At 45.9% G+C, this 20,697-nt stretch overlaps 1 protein-coding gene across 5 annotated transcripts in view; it reads right to left on the bottom strand.

The window, feature by feature from the left end:
- Positions 1-597: 597 nt before the first annotated feature.
- The window catches only part of RPS27L (ribosomal protein S27 like), a 38,110-nt gene continuing 18,010 nt past the window's right edge, over positions 598-20,697 (bottom strand). For 2 of the 5 annotated variants that reach the window (XM_063926531.1, XM_063926527.1), the window contains exons 2-5: positions 11,916-11,959; positions 11,496-11,604; positions 2,973-3,083; positions 598-832 (exon numbers count right to left, since the gene is read on the bottom strand). In XM_063926531.1, the coding sequence (XP_063782601.1) occupies positions 804-832; positions 2,973-3,083; positions 11,496-11,514 (159 nt within the window). In that variant the 5' untranslated portion in view covers positions 11,515-11,604; positions 11,916-11,959 and the 3' untranslated portion in view covers positions 598-803. Of the gene's footprint in view, positions 833-2,972; positions 3,084-11,495; positions 11,605-11,781; positions 11,815-11,915; positions 11,960-20,697 lie in introns of those variants that run through there. The other 3 variants (XM_063926530.1, XM_063926528.1, XM_063926529.1) reach the window with 2 other exon arrangements.

Here is a 20,697-nt window from a genome sequence, read left to right on the forward strand (position 1 = left end):
ACTGCTAAGGGCTCTCTTAGCGTATTAATCGCTCATATAGTATTACATTGCCAAGGTTTAGAGTATAAGCATACCCTTACTGTGTGTTATTACTAAGGTTTACTGTGTATCATTCCGTGAGCGTACGTGTCGCTCGTGCGTCGCGCCCACGGCCTAGTGTCTGTTACGCTAAGTGCGTACCCTTATGCTAAGTGCGTACCCTTACGGTACTCAGTGCGCCTATAGCGTACTAAGTCCGTAATAGAATATAGCTTAATGTTTAAAGGTAATAATTGACATTATCACCATCTATACCCATCGTACTAACGTGTCCCCAATATCGCTTACAGACTACGAGAAAAGGATTTACCGGTAGGTATTAAAATCCTATTTTTGATATGAGATGCAAAGAAGTAACTATATCTTTATCTATAAGTGTCCAGATCCTTATTACATATAGATTAACCCTATAATTGACTGCAGAGAGAAAATAAATTTACCCAAACTGATGATCTGAAAATTAGTTACCCTCTAGACAATATTGACTTCGGGTTTTTTTTGTAGGTTGGCATAAAATATAATGTATTTTATTCATAATCATATCACGTGGACACAGCATTCAATTGCAATTTTGCATTTATTTAGGAAATGGTTTGCACATAATCAAAGTCCAACTGCAAAAAAAAAAATCTCCCTGTATTACAAAAGCCAACGAGATTGACGTACTATACCACAACAAGGAAAGTGGTTTGTGAGGCCGGACATAAGGCAAATCATCCTGAGGGGCACGGTGCAGCAGTCATGTCACGCAAACAAAGACAACTTTAGTGTTGCTTTCTTCTGAAGGAACAACCTGTGAACAAAGAATATGATGTGAATCTTGCTTCATCTACCAGATATCACAATGCATTCACTTGTGTGGTCATTTTGACAAAGCTTTTCAGTGGGGTAGGTCTCCAATATGTAGTTGAGATAAAATTCTAAATTCTAAATGGCTTCATAAGACCATGGGGTATTGGCAGCAGCCTCATGTCAGGTACAACCAGATGTAAATCCATGCTGGTCATGCTTCACACGTTCAGTTCAAATAATAGTAACCAATACACTGAGATATATTGATCTCTAATGGAATTTTGGAAAGGAATGCAGAAACAAAAGCCACACTGATAGGAGGTACACCTACTGGCATACAATGTGTAATTTACAACTGTTGTATCAATCAATAAATTTTGTATACTGCTTATGGATTTCTCAGCAGTTTGGAGCAAACAAGATGTTCAACATTTCCCCCCACTTTGCAACTCTGGTCGCCCCACGTTATTAAATTGTTAAGCAGTGCTCTTCACAGTGGCTATAGGTGGAAACGTTGGCTGACTATAGGTGTGTTGACTTTATTTATTTCTGTTTCTAGACAATTTATCCCATACTGGTGTATAAGAAGTACCTGTGAGTAGGTTTGAATTTATTTTTATATACCGTGTCCTCACAGACAATACCATATATCTAACATGTCTGTTATTTTATGTAAGCACATACTCTAACACTAGGGGGCACTGTGGCAGAGATGATCTGGTTTTTACCATTATGATACATGGGTACAGCGTCTTCTAAGATACTACTTTCCTTATTTGTCTAAGTAGGTCAGCCAAACCACTAAGGTTTCACCAGGTGATGTAAATTTCACCAGCATGAAAAGGAGACTTTAACAAAGGTCAGAAGTGACAATGTTTTTTGATAAGTGTCTTCAAAACTATTTTACGGAGTTTAAAGGCCGCAATAAACTAGCACTGTACTTACTATGAGCATCTACAGGAACTGACATTCTGTCTGTTGCTACCAACTCCCCAGTGACAGGAACTAGCACAGTAACAGTACCTGTACCCACCAGCTGCCCAGAGCCAACAAGTAGCACAGTACCTGTACCCACCAGCTGCCCAGAGCCAACAAGTAGCACAGTACATGTACCTGTACCCACCAGCTGCCCAGAGCCAACAAGTAGCACAGTACCTGTACCCACCAGCTGCCCAGAGCCAACAAGTAGCACAGTACCTGTACCCACCAGCTGCCCAGAGCCAACAAGTAGCACAGTACCTGTACCCACCAGCTGCCCAGAGCCAACAAGTAGCACAGTACCTGTACCCACCAGCTGCCCAGAGCCAACAAGTAGCACAGTACCTGTACCTGTACCCACCAGCTGCCCAGAGCCAACAAGTAGCACAGTACATGTACCTGTACCCACCAGCTGCCCAGAGCCAACAAGTAGCACAGTACCTGTACCCACCAGCTGCCCAGAGCCAACAAGTAGCACAGTACCTGTACCCACCAGCTGCCCAGAGCCAACAAGTAGCACAGTACCTGTACCTGTACCCACCAGCTGCCCAGAGCCAACAAGTAGCACAGTACCTGTACCTAGTGTTCGTTTTAGCACCCTGCACCTGTCACAACCCATGCAGTACCTCTTTCCTGTCTGGGGTGTCGCTATCTGCTCTGGCGCTTCTAGCATACTCCGGTCTGTATTTCAGTACAGAGATAAAGACCAAACAGTGCTAGAAGCACCAAAGTAGAGTGCTACACCCCAGACAGGAAAGAGGACCTGCACCAGTTGTGACGCGATAAACACTACCTGTACCCTCCAGCTGCCCCATGCCAATAACAATCACACTACCTGTACCCTCTAGTTGCCCGAGCCAACAACTAGCACACTACCTGTACCCTCCAGATACCCAGAGCTGTAAAATAATACAGTATCTGTATTCTACATCTGCCACTAGCACAATACCTGTATATCATCGCCTGCAACATTATAATCTAAAACACCTTTTACCTTCCCCTTTTGATATATATAAAAGGCATGGTGTGTGGGTGTGGGTGTAAGAGAGAGAAAGGAGACAATGGAGAAAAGAGGAGGGGAGCAGTTGTGAGAGAGACTTCGGCATACTAATTCACATCAGAATGAGAAGCATATAATGCTCCCGGTATTACATTATAGTTACCTTCTGTAAGCCTGGCTTTTCCACCTGTAGGCTGGCAAAGAACAGTAGAGCAACCTACACAAAGGACAACCGTTTGTGCATGGCTGAAAACTGTAGTAATCTTATAGCAGCCTGGAAAGAAGCATAAATAAGGTAAATCTCATGTACTGAGCATGAACTGTCAACATATAATACAAGCTGTGTTCTACAAACAAATTACCAACAATAATGAAGAATACATAATGTATCAGAGGTCTTTTGGAACTGAGAACAACAGACAAGCATTGTTCTGCAGATCACTTTAAATCAATTGACGCACATGGAGGAGTCCATCTGAGGAAGTTTCACTGCAGTCAGTCATGTGTCCTATACTTTTCCTTTTGGTAACCAGTGATTGACATTATGACACTGATACCAGTTTGTATTTCATTATAAAGAACATTTAAATGTGATATTAGGTTATTCTCGCTCTTTCATCCACTAGGGGACACTGGAGATCTTAGACAGCTGGGGTGTGAAGGTTTTAGACCGGAGGAAGCACAATGTAAAATAAAAAATGATGCACAGCTGGCTCCTCCCCCTTCACATCCCCCAACCCTCCAGTCTGAAAAATTGTGCTGGAGGTAACAGCACAAGAAAGGAGCTCCTCCATAAAGAATTTATTTTTGCTTTTCATATATATAGGGGCCAATCCAGCCTGTTGGAAAGGAGGGTGAGGGCTCCCTAAACTAAGGAGACACAAAGATTCCAGTGAGAAGGGATCTGCATCTCTTTCAGAAGATCAGAAGCGAGTGAGTACTGACAAGCGGCAGTTAGGGGGCAGGCAGCAGAGCGACCTCTTCCCCCCCAGTTTCTTCTCCCCACGGCATAGTATAACAGCCCACAGCTACTGAGGTCACCGCTGAAGCAGGTGGAGACCCAGCGGATGAGCAGCGCAGGCAAGAAGGAGCACTGTGAGGTAACCAGTCACAACGGGACCAGAGCTGCGGCTCCAGGAAGGCACCAGAGCAGGTGACCACGCAGGGGGAAGTAGACGGAGCGCTGGTACAGAGAGCTGCGGAGGGGGGCGGACATTAGGGCTCCCTGTGGGCGCGCAGACTTTCACATCAGTGAAGCGGTGGAGGAGGGAGAGACAGGCTGAGATGTGAACAGAAATTTTCAGTAGTGGCCATTTTGATGCTAGAGTTAGGCGCACGGCTTTAGCAGACTTTTTCCTCCCTGAGGGAAGCGGACATATTTAGAGTCCGGTCACAGAAGGAGAATTATAAGCTAAAAAAAGTATAGTATTCTTACAATAGATTGACTAGACTGGCGCTGTTTGGATTTAGCACCCGAGGAGAAGGAGCATCAGTTTAATAGGGTTACAGCTGCTGAGATCTTTCTGTATACAACTGTTTCTAAAACTACATGTTTTATCTTCCAAGGGACTCTGCAAGGTCCTGAGGAGAAGCAGCATCTGAATTATCAACCCGGTCAATTCAAGCTGTATGAACAGTTGGTGTGAGGGTTGCAAATGTCAAGCTGGTTAAAAGAAATAAAACGTAAGAGTGTGTGTGTGTGTGTGTGTGTGTGTGTGTGTGTTTTCTAACATGTCTAAAGCACAAACTAAAACTACAAAAACCTGTTATGCATGTTCAAAATGTGGTAAAAAGAGAACTAATGTTGGCCGTTCCGGGGTGTGCGACATATTTGGGAATGGACGCTGAACCTAGGAGCAGTGGTCCGTCCAGGTCATGGGAAACTGCCGTGGCGGATATTTCTAAGGAAATGGCGGAATCCCACAAGCAACATTTAGAATGGGCTGCGGGTTTCTCCAAAACTATGGAGGAATTCCTAATTAGAATTACTCCGCCCTCACAGGTAGAAAATGTGCGTAAGGCAGTAAAGAGACCCCTCCCTCTCCTACAGGAAGAGTCGGAGGAGGGTCTCAGAGGATGAAGAGGAGGGCGAGTCGGCTGAGGCAATAATTGACATCAGTCCTCAGGAGGACGACGCTGAAGTCAAGGGGTTAGGATTGCTTATTGAAGCGGTAAAACAGGTCCTTAACTTCAAGGAAGACGTAGTTAACCTGAAGTTTTTGATTTGAGTCACAGAAACCGCAAATATATCAGTTTTTCCGATTCCTCAGACTCCAGGATCAGAAGGGAGAAGCATGGAAGCAGCTCGATAAACGCTTACAAATTCCAAAAAAGTTCACTGCCCAAGGCAGTAATGTCTAAGAGGGAGGTTCCGCCGATTGTGGACGCCTCCCTGGCTAGACTGTCAAAGAAGACAATCTTACCGATACCAAACGTGACTACTCTTAAGGATGTGTCAGATCGAAAGTTAGATACGGCACTAAAATCTATCTTTGTGGCTGCAGGTGCATCAGAGAGGCCTACGATCATTAGTGTTTGGATGAACATGGCTATTGTAGCATGGGCTGGTCAAATTGTTCAGGCAGAAGCGGAAGATAACAGCCAGGAAGAAAGAGCTCGACTAGCTGAGCATATACGCGAGTCGGCTACATACATTTGCCAAGCTACAAAGGATGCTAGCAGGATAGTGTCACGCATCTCGGCTTCGGCTATATCGGCCAGAAGGATTCTTTGGCTCAGAGAATGCCAGGTGGATTCCGATTCCAAGAAGGCAGTGGAGGCGATCCCCTTTGCAGGGGAGGCTTTATTTGGTCTGGAATTAGACAAGTGGATTTCACAAGCCAAAGCGGGGAAATCTACTTTTCTGCCTACCACATATCCTAGGACTATGCCACAGGTCAGGAGGAATTATTCTGGCCCGGTGTCCAATTCTTTTAAATCTCAATACGTTCGAGCTAGAGGAAGCGGTTTTGACGGTCCAGCTCGTGGAAACAGAGGCAGAAGCTGTTCCCAGTACACTGCCCGCAAACAGGACTCTAAACCTACTGATAAGACTGTGGCATGACGGTCTCCCAGCTCACCTGGGGTCTCCTATGGTGGGCGCACGGTTGGAAAGGTTTCGGGACACCTGGGCCAAAACTTCACCAGAGATCTGGATCAACGATATTATTTCCCAGGGATACAAGATAGAATTTCTGAGCCGACCTCACAGTCCGTTCTTTTCACCAGGCCTTCCTCTGTTCCCTCAAAAGGAGAGGGCATTAGATATGGCGATTCAAAAGTTACTTCAGGCAGAAGTTATTATGCCTGTCCCGACTTCTCAAAAAGGAACGGGATTTTATTCAAATCTTTTTGTAGTGCCAAAACCGGATGAGTCCGTCAGGCCAATCCCCAATTTAAAAGTTTTAATTAAATTCCTGAAAGTTTACAGATAAAAGATGGAGTCAATACAGTCGGTTACTGCAGGACTGGAACAAGGAGAGTTCATGGTGTCCATGGACATGAAGGACGCGTACCTTCGTGTCCCAATTTGGACCCCACACCAGGCCTATTTACAGTTTGCAGTGGGCAAGACTCATTATCAGTTCAGAGCCCTACCGTTTGGCCTATCATCAGCCCCGAGAATCTTCACAAAGATCATGGCAGTCATGGTTGCGAAATTGAGATCGTTAGGGGTAATGATAATTCCATATCTGGACGTTGTTCTGATCAAAGCTCCCTCTCAGGACCAGTTGACCCGGGATGCCCAGATCACTCATAAGTTTCTGATTCGACACAGTCAGATTGTGAATTTCAAAAAACCTAACCTACAACCAATGCAGAGGATTCAATTCCTGGGTCTCATTTTAGATACGATACATCTGAAGGTGTTTCTCCCAGAAGACAAGAGTCGATCGATAAGGTAAATGGTATGTTACGTTCTGCAGAACCAGACGGTCTCTCTGCATCTTTGTGTAAAGCTCCTTGGAAAGATGGTAGCATCCTTCGAAGTGATCCAATACGGCAGGCTTCATTCCAGACCCTTTCAGCTTAATCTAATTGGTCAGGGGGGCAGGCATGCATTGGCTTCTCCACCGAAGGATTCGCTTGTCACCCCAAGCCAGGACCTCCTTAATTTGGTGGTTGGTCCACAAGAATCTAGCGGCAGGAATGAGGTTTGGAATCTGGGATTGGAAGATTCTGACAACAGAAGCCAGTCTCAAAGGATGGGGAGCAGTACCGGAAAACCATCAGTTTCAGGGAAGATGGTCACGGCAGGAGAGCAGTCTTCCAATAAATGTACTGGAGCTAAGGGCCACTTTTTCTGGCAGAAGACCTAGTATGGGCTCAGCACGTGAGAGTGCAGTCGGACAATGTGACAGCAACAGCATACATATACCGCCAGGGAGGTATAAGAAGCCGCATGGCTTTAAAAGAGGCCACAAAGATTCTGTCTTGGACAGAAAAGCGCAACATAATCCTGTCGGCAGTCTTCATTCCAGAAGTGGACAATTGAGAAGCAGACTTCCTCAGTCGTCAAGACATGCATCCAGGGAAGTGGTGTCTACACCCACAAGTATTCGATGCATTGGTAAGAAGGTGGGGTCTACAGCAGATAGACCTAATGGCCTCTCAGAACCACCATCAGCTGCCAAGATATGTGGCCAGGACGCGGGATCCAGCAGCAGAGGCAGTGGACGCGCTGGAGATTCCCTGGGCATACGACCTAGTGTACATCTTTCCGCTGTTATAAAAGGTGAAACAGGAAAGAGCATCTGTGATTCTGATAGCACCAGACTGGCCTCGCAGAAGTTGGTATTCGGACCTGAGGGGACTTCTGGGGGAAGATCCTTGGAAACTACCGCTGAGGGAGGACCTGTTGTCACATGGCCCATTTCTTCACCCAAACCTAAACAGTCTACGTTTGACGGCGTGGTTCTTGAGACCAGCATACTAAGAGACAGCAGTATCCTGAAATCTGCTATTCCTACTATGTTGGCTGCAAGGAAGCCAGTCACTGCAGCACATTACTATAGAATATGGAAGTAGTACATGGACTGGTGCCTGCCTAGGGGTTGGAATCCTAGAGAGTTCCGCCTTACTAGACTGTTGAGGTTTCTTCAAAATGGTTTAGATGGGAGTTTGAGATTGGGATCCTTGACAGGTACAGGTCTCAGCCCTTTCGATCCTGTTCCAGCAACATCTTGCGGCCTTGCAGGCAGTCCAGACATTTTTGCAGGGTGTGTTGAGAATACAACCACCTTTTCGTCCTTCCTCAGCCCCTGGGATCTAAATTTGGTGTTAGACTTTTTGAGATCGCCCGTTTTTGAGCCTTTGGAAAGGGCAGATGTAAAATATATGAGCTGGAAGGCAGTTCTGCTCTTAGCTTTTGCGTCAGCAAGAAGAGTCTCAGAGTTAGAAGCCTTGTCATGTAAGAGCCCCTTTTTAGTTTTTCATGAAGACAGGGCCGAACTCTGTACAAAAGCACAATTTTTACTTAAGGGGGTTTCACATAAACCAGCCAATTGTAGTCCCCGCCTTCAAAGGATTGCCAGAGGGGGACCTGTCCTTGGATGTGGTCCAAGCCTTACGGGTCTACGTACAGGCTAAGATTTCTATCAGGAAGTCTGACGCTTTGTTTGTATTGTATGATGGACCCAGGAAAGGCTGGCTGGCTGGCTTCAAAACAGACCTTGGCTAGATGGATTCGTCTAACCATAAAACAAGAATATATTTCTTTTGGTAAGAGAGTTCCTTTTCGGGTAGGTGCTCATACCACCAGATCAGTGGGAGCTACATAGGCTGAGGCTAGAGGAGCTTCTACTACCCAACTTTGCAGGGCTGCAACGTGGTCATCGGCACACACATTCACAAATTTTTACAAGTTTGATATATTTGCAGCTAGAAAAGCAAATTTTGGACGTTTGCTTCTTCAGGCCTTGGACAGCATTCCCGCCCATGGGAGTATCTTTGGGACGTTCCCAGCTGTCTAAGATCTCCAGTGTCCCCTAGTGGATGAAAGAAAAGAGGATTTTGGTACTTACCGATAAATCCATTTCTCCGAATCCACTCGGGGACACTGGATGCCCACCTCGGTGCTGTCAGTCTGCGTGTCCTTATAAATTTAGTTCAAACAGTTTGGTCATTGTGTAATTAGTTCTTGGTTGCTGTTTGGAGTATTGGTACGGTTGGTTCCTCCCATATGGCCTTAATCTTTCATATTCCCTCTTCACTCCGTCAATTTTTCAAACTGGAGGGTTGGGGGACATGAAGGGGGAAAAGCCAGCTCTGCATAATTTTTTATTTTACATTGTGCTACCTCCGGTCTACAACCTTCACACCCCAGCTGTCTAAGATCTCCAGTGTCCCCGAGTGGATTTAGAGAAATGGATTTATCAGTAAGTACCAAAATCCTCTTTTTAGTCCCAGCTACCACACAAGTTTATATTGTTGTGAGAAGACTGCACAGTGGGTCAATCAGGCGTGCTTGCACCTGTAATATCATGCTCAAAGTACCGATGTTCGTTACTGTGCGAATGGCTCCTGTTATGTCAGGAGCACGGCGGCAGCAGACTGTCAGTGATTGACAGTCTGCTGCTTTTCTGGGGGAGGGGAGGGGTGGCGACGGCCTCAGTTTCTGAAAACAGAGGCATGTCGCCGCCACTTAACGGGAGATTTCCTGGCCTCTGCGACAGGTGGCTTGCGCGGCTCCATGCCATAAGTTACCACATGGGTCTTCAACCTGTGGCCCTCCAGCTGCTGTGACATCCCAGCATGCCCTGCCACATTTTTGCTATTAAAGTATGCTAAAACTGAGGCAGGGCATGCTGGGATGTGTAGTTCCACAGCAGCTGGAGGGCCGCAGGTTGAAGACCCATAAGTTAACCGATGGTGGGAGAAAGGTTCGATGCTGCGTCCTAGGATACAGCTCGGATCACTATTGCAGCAGGAGGCTTTTAATAGATGCCTCCTGCTGCATCACCATAAAGCGCTATCACTGCTGCTTCCAAGGTCGCAGCAGTGATAGAAACTTCAACCACATCTGAATGAGCCTCATTGCTATCAGCATATACAGTACATTTTTTTTCATATACTTCTAGCAAACTGTGGATTAATTTTTGCAACAACATACACCTATAACTTTTGTGAAATTACACAATACGTTGGCGCAACTTAGACGCTCTGCCACAAGTAGCGATTCCAGTGTTTTTGGTACTTTTCATCACACGATATGCCTTAAATCACTAATAGTGTACTAAGCATTTAGGATTAGTATTTTTTTTTGGCAATGGAATTGGTATCAAATAGCAGATCAAGCATAACAATACACAGTGCAAGTCACTTGTACACGACCTCTGTCTTTTGCCTTTTTACCCACGTTATTTACTATTTCCATAATTTTAATCTTCATTTGCTAATACCCCTTTTTCACACCCAAATCCCGGGTCCGGCCCAGGTCGCTGAACACTGGTTTCACAGCGGCTTGAAATCTGTTCACACTGCAGGCTGGAGCCAGGTTATTGCCAGGGCTTCTCCTCTGGCAGCGCACGGAGATGGTATCATCTCCAATCACCGGTGAGCCAGCTCTCCATAGGGTGTTAACGGGACCTGGGTCGCATGGCCCAAATTACCCGTTCACACTACCCTATAACTTGGATCCTTTCTGTGTCCAACCCTGGTCGCTACTCGGCTTGGATTCCCACGTTATTTTTCAGAGGACCCTTTCACACCAAGCCATGACCCAGGTTAACCCGTGTGAAAAAGAGTATAGTGTACCAAGTATTTAGGATTAGTAATTTTGCTGCAAAATAATTGGTAGAAATTAGCAGATTAAGGTACATATTTTAAGAAAAAGTCACATGGTGTGACTGGCAAAGTCTGTGGTCGCCAAACGGGCTATATGACACGGTTTGAGGACATGTAACAATACACCTTACAACTAGAAACTATAATTTTCTAGTTTATGCTAGAAGTCTTTTTGTGCTTATTTAATACATTTACATATACTGTACACTGGAATTTACTGTTACCTAACTGCTGCAGGTGGTGAGGATTTTAACACACTTTCCAATTGTATAGGGATAGATATAATAGTGACCAGAGATAAACACATTACTGGTTTTCTGTGTAATCTGCATTTACATCCCTCTGCCCTTTATTTCTTCACAGCTCCATAAACCCTCCCTCCTTATGCAGCATCTGCCATCCTTCTAGCACTTGCTGCATCCTATGTATATACAATAAATAAATGATAATAGTATCAAAGGAGCACATGGTTAAATGTTCTATTTAGCAAAAATACCAAGAAATCTAAAAACAAATGCTGTGCAAACTGTCCCGTTTGCCAACCTGCTTTTTATGTGAAGTGAGGTCTGATTAATCTTTAATTTTAACACTGGATTATAAATCCCTGCGTGGCCTCTCCACACATACAGATCTGTTTTTAGTCTATAAATTCACTCCTTTCAGATCTTTACAAGCAGCAATGTAATGAGTAAAGAAAATATTTTGGGGGGGAATGGTAATGGGATGGAATCAGATTCTGAAAATAGGCAACATACATACCGACCATCATAATAGTTCAAGTATGCGTAAGTTATTTTAATGTACACATTAACTTTCTGTCCAACTTAATGCTGTATCATAGGCTAGAGAGAAACGAAACAAAGAATACATCCCCCCCCCCCCAGCAACCGGATCATCTTACCTGGGCATTTAACATCCATGAAGTAGGAGTTTGGGCTCTGGACTAGCCGCTTTTTCTTATGCCTCGTCTTTTCCTCATCGGAGGAGGGATGCAGCAAATCTTTAGCCAACTGAAATATGAAGTAAAAATCAACTAGGCTTACCACTAATGAATGTCATTGGTAGGAACAAGATTATACTATGCAGATGAAGCACACAGCCAACCCCAGAAATGTATATGTAACGCACAGTTGGTGCTTGCTCTGAGGCGAGCTAGAGAAACATTAGCAAAGCAAGAGCTTACCTACCATATTCTGTTTTACCATCAGGGTATGGGAAAAAAAGAAAGGCATACAGTACGAGACCCAGTAGTGTTACACTGAAGCGAAATATATTGGTTATATGACTACATGCATGAAGGATAATCGACCTTTGCACTCACCTCTGCTGCTGTGTTACTATCGTGCCTGGAATTAACACTTTGTACTGGAACACAATCAGAAATGCAATTTGCATGTGAAGTTAGCAGTGAATGGTACAATATAAATGACTAATTTGGATACATTGAAACGATAATCATTTAATGACTGCAAACAAATGGCTACAATTATGCCAATTACAGATAAACTCTTGCTCTGCTAATATTCTATTATACGGTACATGCTGTATTATATGGCAATTGAAATCTACTGCAGAGATGGGACCTGATAGAAAGGGTGTATCATTTCATAATTTTACTTTCTGAAAGTTAAACAAATAGTTATGGGACATTACCGTGTAACGCTGAGCATGTGCCAATTTATTCCCCAACTAATTACATATACATTAATCACAAACAAATAAGGAGATTTTTGTCTTACCTGTTAAATCCTTTTTTCTGAAGCCATGGTCGACACTGGGGACAGTGGGTATAGCCAGGTGTTCAGTCAGGGCACCAAGGAGTTAAACTTGTGGAGTGCAGCCTGGGCAACCCCTCCTCCCCTATACCCAGCCTGCCTCAGGCCAGTCAGTTTCATTTACTATACAAGCCAGGAACAGGAAAGGAAGGCAGAATAAGAACCCGCACCCATACAACCCCAATATATGTAAGGGAACATGTCTGGAAACAATGTCGCGAGGAGCGGAAGGGTGGGCACCCAATGTCGACCATGACCTCAGAAAAAAGGATTTAACAGGTAAGACAAAAATCTCCTTTTTTCTGTCAGCCAATGGTCTGACACTGGGGACAGTGGGACGTCCCAAAGCGGTCCTGTTACGGGCAAAAACGCCCCCAAGCTGCACTGAGGACTCGATGCCCAAAAGCTGCAGCAGCCGAGGCAAAGGTGTCGAACCTATAGAACCGAAGAAAAGTATGAGCTGAAAACCAAGTCGCTGCTCTGCAGAGTTGCTCTGCCAAAGCCCCATGGCAGGCCTCCCAGGAAGTGCCAACTGATCTCGTGGAATGAGCCGGAACCGGCTTCCCAGCCAACAGGTAACCCTGCCAGACCACAACTCGCAACCATCTAGAAATGGTCTGCTTGGAGGCCTCTTTTATGCTCATCATAAAGGACAAAAAAATAATCTGTTTTACGAAAAGCACTAGTGCGTTGCACATAAATACGCAAAGCCATGACCACATCCAGTGCGGCCATGGCGAAATTGTTATCTGAGGAATCCGAAGGAAGGTACCACTATTTCCTGATTTATATAAAAACCTAGAAACAACTTTAAGAAGGTAATCAAGGCGTGTACGTAGAACAGCCCTATCTGGATGGAAAATCAAAAAGGGAGATGAGACAGAGCTCCCAAATCCGAAACTCAGCGCACTGAGGCGATGGCAAGAAAACATGCTGTCTTCCAGGTGAGCCAGTGAAGATCAACCTCCTCTAAAGGCTCAAATGGCGCCTTTTGTAGAGTCCGAAGGACCAAGGACAAATATCATGGGTTAACCGGCGGTACATAAGGTGGTTGGCTATGAAGAACCCCCTGCAGAAATGAAACAGCGGAGCATCGAGCCACCCGCCTCTGGAACAAAACAGACAGAGCCGAGACCTGTACCTTGAGAGAAACCAGGCAAAGTCCAACGTCTAATCCCGACTGTAGGAAAGCCAAGAGTCGGGAGGGACGATACTGGAGAGGGTCCAGGCGACGAGCAGCACACCACTTAAAATAGGTGCGCCACACGCCATAGTAAATCCGCGTTGTGGATGGTTTTCTAGCAGAGATCATAGTATTGACAAACTTAGAAGAGAAACCCCTAGCTCTCAGAACCGATCGTTCATTAGCCAACCCGTCAAATTCAGACATTGAAGATCCGGATGCAGACAAGGACCCTGAGACAGTAGGTCTGGTCGTTGAGGGAGGTGGTATGGCGGAGATACAGAGAGGGCGAGTAGATTCGCATACCAAACTCTGTTCAGCCAGTAGGGACCGATCAGAATCGCTGATACCACTTCTGATTTGAGCTCTGGAGAAGTGCCACAGGCGGGAAGAGATGCACCATTTGGAAGGGCCAGGGCATCCATGAGATATGCGCCCGGGTCCCTTGTTCGGGCTCCATAAAGGGGAAGCTTGTGGTTGTGTTGAGAAGCGAATAGATCGATCTGAGGTTAGCCCCAGCGAGCGACCAACATCTGGAAGACCGTGGGATGGAGAGACCACTCGCCCGCATATACATCCTGTTGGCCGAGGAAGTCTGCTTCCCAATTCAACACCCCCGGAATGTATGGCTGGTACCAATTTTTCCGCCCATTGCAGAATGTGGCTGACCTCCCTCATGGCTGCCAGACGGAGTGCCGCCTTGGTGGTTTATGTAGGCCACAGCGGTTGCGTTGTCCGACTGGATTTTCAAGGGACAGTGATACAACGATGGTTCTGCTTGAGACAGCGCTCTGAAGACCGCTCGCAGTTTTAGAACGTTGATGGAGAGCTTGCTCTCCTTACACATCCTTCGACCCTGAAAGGAACGATCCTCCACCACAGCGCCCCATCCCCGTAGACTGGCATATGTCGTGATGACCCAATCGAGAATGCAGAAGGCACGACCCGTGTTCAAGGAGGACGTGTGAAGCCACCACAGGAGCGATAAACGAGAGTCCCTGGATAGGCGGATCCTCTGTGATTTGAGATGCAGCGGAGAGTGATCCCAGTTCCCCAGGAGTTCCAGTTGCAATGGCCTGGAGTGAAACCGTCCAAACTCTACCATCTCGAAGCAAGAGACCATCTTCCCCAGAAGTCGCATGCAAAAGTGAATTGATACAATCTTTTGAGCCAGGAAGGTTTGAATCATCTCCTGGATGGCTCTCCGCTTGTCGTCCGTTAGAAAAAGATTCTCTGTGCCTCAAAATCCAAAAGTGCTCCCAAATGAATCATGCGCTGAGATGGTATGAGGCTGGATTTCCACCAATTGATCAGCCAGCCGTGTGACTGCAAAAATGTCACAGTGCTGCAAATGTGTTCCTGAAGACTGGCCTGAGACTGCGCCATCATAAGGAGATCGACCAGGTAAGGGAGGATGCGGATTCCCTGCAACTGGAACTGGGCCGTCATTATTGCCATCACCTTGGTGAACACTTGTGGTGCCGTGGAGAGTCCGAACAGCAACGCCTGGAACTGGTAATGATCTCGCTGTATTGTAAAACTGAGAAATATCTGGTGACTTTCCCGTATGGGGATGTGCAGATATGCATACTGGACGTCTAAAGAGGCCATAAAGTCTCCCTGTTCCAAGGCCTGCATGATGGATCTGAGGGATTCCATGCAATACTTCGGAACTCTGAGAAACCGGTTAAGGGTCTGTAAATGGAGTATAGGATGGAAAGAACCGTCCGGTTTTAAAACGCGGAATAGGTTTGAATAAAACCTGTACCGCGTTGATGCATTGGAACCAGGACAATGACCTCCAGTGATAGGAGGGATTGGACTGCGTGCTGGAGTGCCGTAGCCTTGCCGAGGTCTGAAGGCAGACCCGTGGGAAAGAATCGCTTGGGGCAGGGGTGGGCAATTAATTTCTATAGGGGGCCACATGAAAAATCTGAACTGTGTTGGAGGGCCGAACCAACGATAGCTTGAACTTAATTTATGAATTGTGGTGTAGGTCAAAGGGGAAAATATGCAAGAGAGTCTAAAAGTAATAAAGTTTACTTTAAAACAAAAACAAATCATTACATCACTGTCATTTTATTTTTAACTTGTTAATCTTCACAAATACTAAAAAGAGGTGTTTTGCGGTATGTTAAAGATAAGCAACTGATCAACTTTAGACAAAAATCAATAAATGCTTTTGATGTTATCAGTTCAGTTACTTGTTCAGTGAGACAAATCCAGTCTGTCTTGGGCTTGAACAAGTGCACTGAAATCTGGCTGAATGTCTGAGGTGGCTATGCGAAGGATAGCTGAGAGGTGATCATCAGTGATAGAGGATCTGTGTCTGGATTTGTTGAACTTCATCACTGAGAATGTCTGTTCACATGTGTAGGTAGATCCAAAGAGGACTAGAATCCTCAGAGCATGTCTCCTCATGTGTGGAAAGTTTTACTCTTCACTCAAAGAGGAGAACTCAAGCAGTGGGACTGACCTAAAGTGCCTTGCCAGAAGTGTGTCAGACTGCAAGTCAATGAGCTCCATATGAACATCACTGGGTGCATTATCCACACTGCAGGTGAAGGGAGAAGAAACCATGTTCATTTCACTCTCAAGTGTTTTGAAGTCTTGAAATCGCCTTGAAAACTCACCATGCAGTGCTTCTAACATGGATGTGTACCTGTGGAGGTGATCAGCTGATGGAGTGGCTTCCTTTAGTGTTGGCATGTGAGTGAGAATTTTGTCCCCCATTTGGCTTGAGAGAAGCTGCAACTTTCTCATGAAAGCCTTCACTGAACTGTACATTTCATGCACAAAAAGGCCCTTGCATTGCAGTTTGACATTCAGTTCATTCATCTGAGCAGTCACATCTACAGCAAAACCAAGGTCTACCAGCCAGTCTGCATCTGAAAGCTGAGGGATGTCATTTCCCTTCTTCACACAGAACTCCCAAGATCTCCTCTCTCAGGTCCCAGAAAACTTTCAGCACTTTTCCAAGGCTGAGCCACCCAGCAGATGTGTGGTAGCTGATGTCACGATGTTCAGTCTCAATTTCATCCAAAAGTGCAACAAACTGTCTGTGATTCAGTGCTCTTGCTCTGATGAAGTTAACTGTTTTAGTTACATCAACAACAACAACATGGTTCATTTTTAATACTGACTTACACAACACTTCCTGATGTATAATACAATGCAAAAATGTTATTTTTTGCTCAGGGTTAATTTCTGTCACTTTATCCTGCATTCTCTTCAAAAGTCCAACATTTTTCCCCGTCAGATTTGGACAACCATCTGTTGTCACACCTACAAGTTTGTCCCATTTCAGTCCCAACTTGTCCAAACATGCATTTACCTCCGTTAAGAAATCACTCCCTGTTGTTGTCCCTTTCATTGACTGCATGGCTGCCATCTACTACGTTATTTTGAGGTCTGCAGTGATCCCACGTAAGAAGAGGAGTAGCTGGGCAGTGTCACGTACATCGCAGCTCTCATCCAGAGCCAGGGTAGAACAGTCAAAGTTAACCGCTCTGTTCTTCAGCAGAAACTCCAGATTTCCTGCGATGTCCTCAACCCTTCTCGTTACAGTTTTCTCTGGGCATATTAGCGCAGCAGAGTCCACCACACACTCCTTAATAAACTCTCCGTCAGAAAACGGTTTACTTTTTCTAGCTATTTTATGAGATATGACATAACTTGTCTTGGCAGCTGTATCTCTGGATGCGCTAAGTTTTGTAAAAAGCGTTCGTTGAGTTTGCAGCTTGGATAGCAAAGCCTCCGACTCCTTTGTGCGCTCTTGGTCAGATAAGTTCTTATATTTATCCTTGTGTTTGGTCACGTAGTGGCAATTCAGATTGTAATCCTTAAACACAGCGACTTGTGTACCACAAACTAAGCACACGGCTTTACCCTTGATTTCTGTAAATAAATATCTAGCAGTCCATGTCTTGTTGAAAACGCGGCATTCGGAATCAACTTTTCTATTTTTAATGTGAGCCCACATTTTTTGGGGGACAGCATTTAATAAATAGGCGGTATCACTCACATTTATGCAGATTTAAGCAGCGTGTCTCAAGGTAGGAGCTGAGGACGTGACAGCTGCGGGACGTCCAGGGCGGGGTCTGCTGGGTGGCTGGAACTGGGTGGTAGCGTCGGGGATATCTCCGCTTCCTGTCTGGGGTGGCCTCAGATCCTGATCCTCAGGCTGGCTTGATCTGCTCACGTTCTGGGCGGAGCACAATACCCCAGTGGCCTCAGATCCTGATCCTCAGGCTGGCTTGATCTGCTCACTTCCTGGGCGGAGCACAATACCCCAGTGGCGCTCACTTCCTGGGCGGCGCACAACACCCCACACACGCGTTAATGATAAATTCATGGTGCAGGGAGCCTGTGGCCAGACAGGGATTAACAAAGGGCCTTATGTGGCCCGCGGGCCGTACTTTGCCCAGGTCTGGTCTGGGGGGTCTGTTCATGAACGTGTGGGCGTAACCTTTGGATACGATGCCCATAATCCAAGTATCTGATGTCGTCTGCTCCCAGACCTCGGCGAAACGAAGGAGACGACCGCCCACCCTGGAGGCCTCCAGAGGGGATTCCAGACAGTCATGCTGTAGTCTTTTCGTCCGGTTTGGGAGCCTGGCGTTTTCCAGACCAGGCTTGGCATCCTTTTGTCTTTGTAGGTTTAGCAGAGGGAGCTTGGAAACGGGAAGACGGTTGATCCCTGGCCTTACCTTGCGGCCGAAAGTAACGAGACTTAGTTTTAGGTGTAGCGGATGGCAGAAAAGCAGTCTTGGAAGCTGCTACTGTGGCTACAATGTTGTTCAGCTCCTCGGCGAAGAGCACCTCTCCTGAAAAGGGTATGGACTCTAATGCCTTTTTAGAATTTTCATCTGCGTGCCAAGAGTGTAACCAAAGGGCACGTCTAGCCGCTACAGATGAAGCAGAAATCTTGGAGAAAAACATGCCTGTGTCCAGAACTGCTTCTCCTAAGAAAGTGTTGGCCTCCCTGATATTGTCAACATACTTGATGAGGTCAGAGCGTTGCATGTTTGACCATAGACCCTTCGTCAAGACATCCTACCAACCGCCAATAGCCAAAGAAACAGAGGCTGAAGCAATAACAGTGCTGAGAGCCGCTCCTGCATTGGAGTATATGGCCTTCAGGAACTGCTCCAGTTTCCTGTCTGTAGGTTCCTTTAGAGACGTTACGTCTCGTATAGGAAAGTTGGAAGACTTAACCAGACGGGCCACATGCGCGTCCACAGGTGGTGGAATTTCCCACTTTTTTGGGTCCGATTCCACCATGGGATAAAAGCAAGAATTCCGTTTGGTAATTAAAAACTTTTTATATGGATGAGACCAAGGCTCCTTATAAAGATCCTCCAACTGCGTAGAAGGGGGAAAGGCAGATGGATCCGCCTTTGTCTGGGCATCGGGTGGAGCATCGGTAGCCTTGATTTGTAGGATTTCCCTAACCGCCTTGACTAAGGCTTCCACCCTAGCTAAGCTCATGTGATCATCTGAAGTGGGAGACTCCTCAGCTTCCGAAACCTGAGGATCGTCCCCCCCCTCAGAAAATTCCTCTGATTGGGAATCCTTGGATGGTATAAGGGGGAACGCTGACGAGGATTTACTTCTGCGCTTTGATGAAGACCCTAGGGCTTGTTGTAGATTAGTGGAAACCTGAACCAAGCCTTGGACCGATCGAGACAAACTCTGGAGCCATGCTGGTTCAGTAGTTTGTTGGTGGTGTTGCTGCTGTGTCTGTGGAAGGTCTGCACCTACCGTGGAAAATGTGACCTGCGGAGCTCTGTTAGCTGCTAGCTGGGAAGTCAATTCCTTCATGGCCAAGAACAGAGAAGTAGCCCAAGCCGGCTTCGACGAAGTAGAACTCTCCGCAGCGGTACCGCCAGGAACCTCGAGAGAGCAACGATCGCAGAGCCCTGTGTGGTCCTGTACCATACAAGAACATTTTTCCTTGCATGCCGTACATGTATAGGTGTGCAGCCCAGTAGTTCCCTTCTCCTTCTGTGAGGCCTTGGAAGATCCCCTGGAGGACATGTTCCAACCTGTTACCAAAACAGACACACAAACCTATAAATATAGATAAGAAGAAGGTAGGGCTATATAACACTGGTCTGGAGAGCCACAAATAAAGGAATAAGAGTGCTGGTACTACAACTGTGAGTCCACCACAGTAGTAGCAACTGTTCAGGTGAACAGTGATACTATATCACTAACTTAGTGCACTACAATTCTCCTAGCAGTGTGTAATAAACAACAGAGAGAAAACTGGCATCATTTGTCCAATACCTACACCATGAGGTGAGGTATGGATTATACAACTTGACAGCTGGTGCAGTGCTGGTATACGGGAGGCAGGTTTGGCTCTTTCCCCAAGAGCTTGTGGCAGTGTATGGACCTGCACAAACTCTCCTTCACATAAAATGTTCAGCGTTGTGCTGCTCCTAAAATGGCCACTGAGTGTGTCATGACGTCTCTCCCATAGATCAGAGGAGAGGAGCAGCGCCGGCGGAGGTCTGCAGCGGTCGGGAATCAGGAGCGGGGATAGTAAGTATTCATTTATTTATTCTTTCAGCGACGCTACTCTACAGGGGGCACAAATGGGGGAGTAACTGACCACGCCCCCGTAGTCAGACACGCCCCTATTTTTTTGCCCGGGGCGCCACAAGGGCTAGAACCGGCCCTGCTGAAAACCTTGCTCCTTAAAAGTGTGCCCTTTCCTGAGCACCAAGGGAAAAAACTGACTGGCCTGAGGCAGGCTGGGTATAGGGGAGGAGGGCTTCGTAGGCTGCACTCCACAAGTTTAACTCCTTGGTGCCCTGACTGAACGTTTGGCTATACCCACTGTCCCCAGTGTCAGACCATTGGCTGACAGAAAAAAAAAAAAAAAAAAAAACCAGCACTAAAACATGTTTTTCTATGTTCCAAATGAACCACAAAAAATAAAAAAAATAAAAAGAATGGAAAGGCAGGGTGCTTAAACAGACCACTAGATGTAGTAAGACAACAATGAAATCAAATAAGGTATTGGTCCACATAGTGCTTAATATAAAGGGCACGTTATCTCAGTACTGCTTTGCAAATATAAAAGATCTATTAGATCCACTACTATGAATTAACGTCTCATCATATTAATATATCAC

Source organism: Pseudophryne corroboree, chromosome 6 (genome assembly GCF_028390025.1).
Source record: "Pseudophryne corroboree isolate aPseCor3 chromosome 6, aPseCor3.hap2, whole genome shotgun sequence".
In the NCBI taxonomy this organism is placed as follows: Eukaryota; Metazoa; Chordata; class Amphibia; order Anura; family Myobatrachidae; genus Pseudophryne; species Pseudophryne corroboree.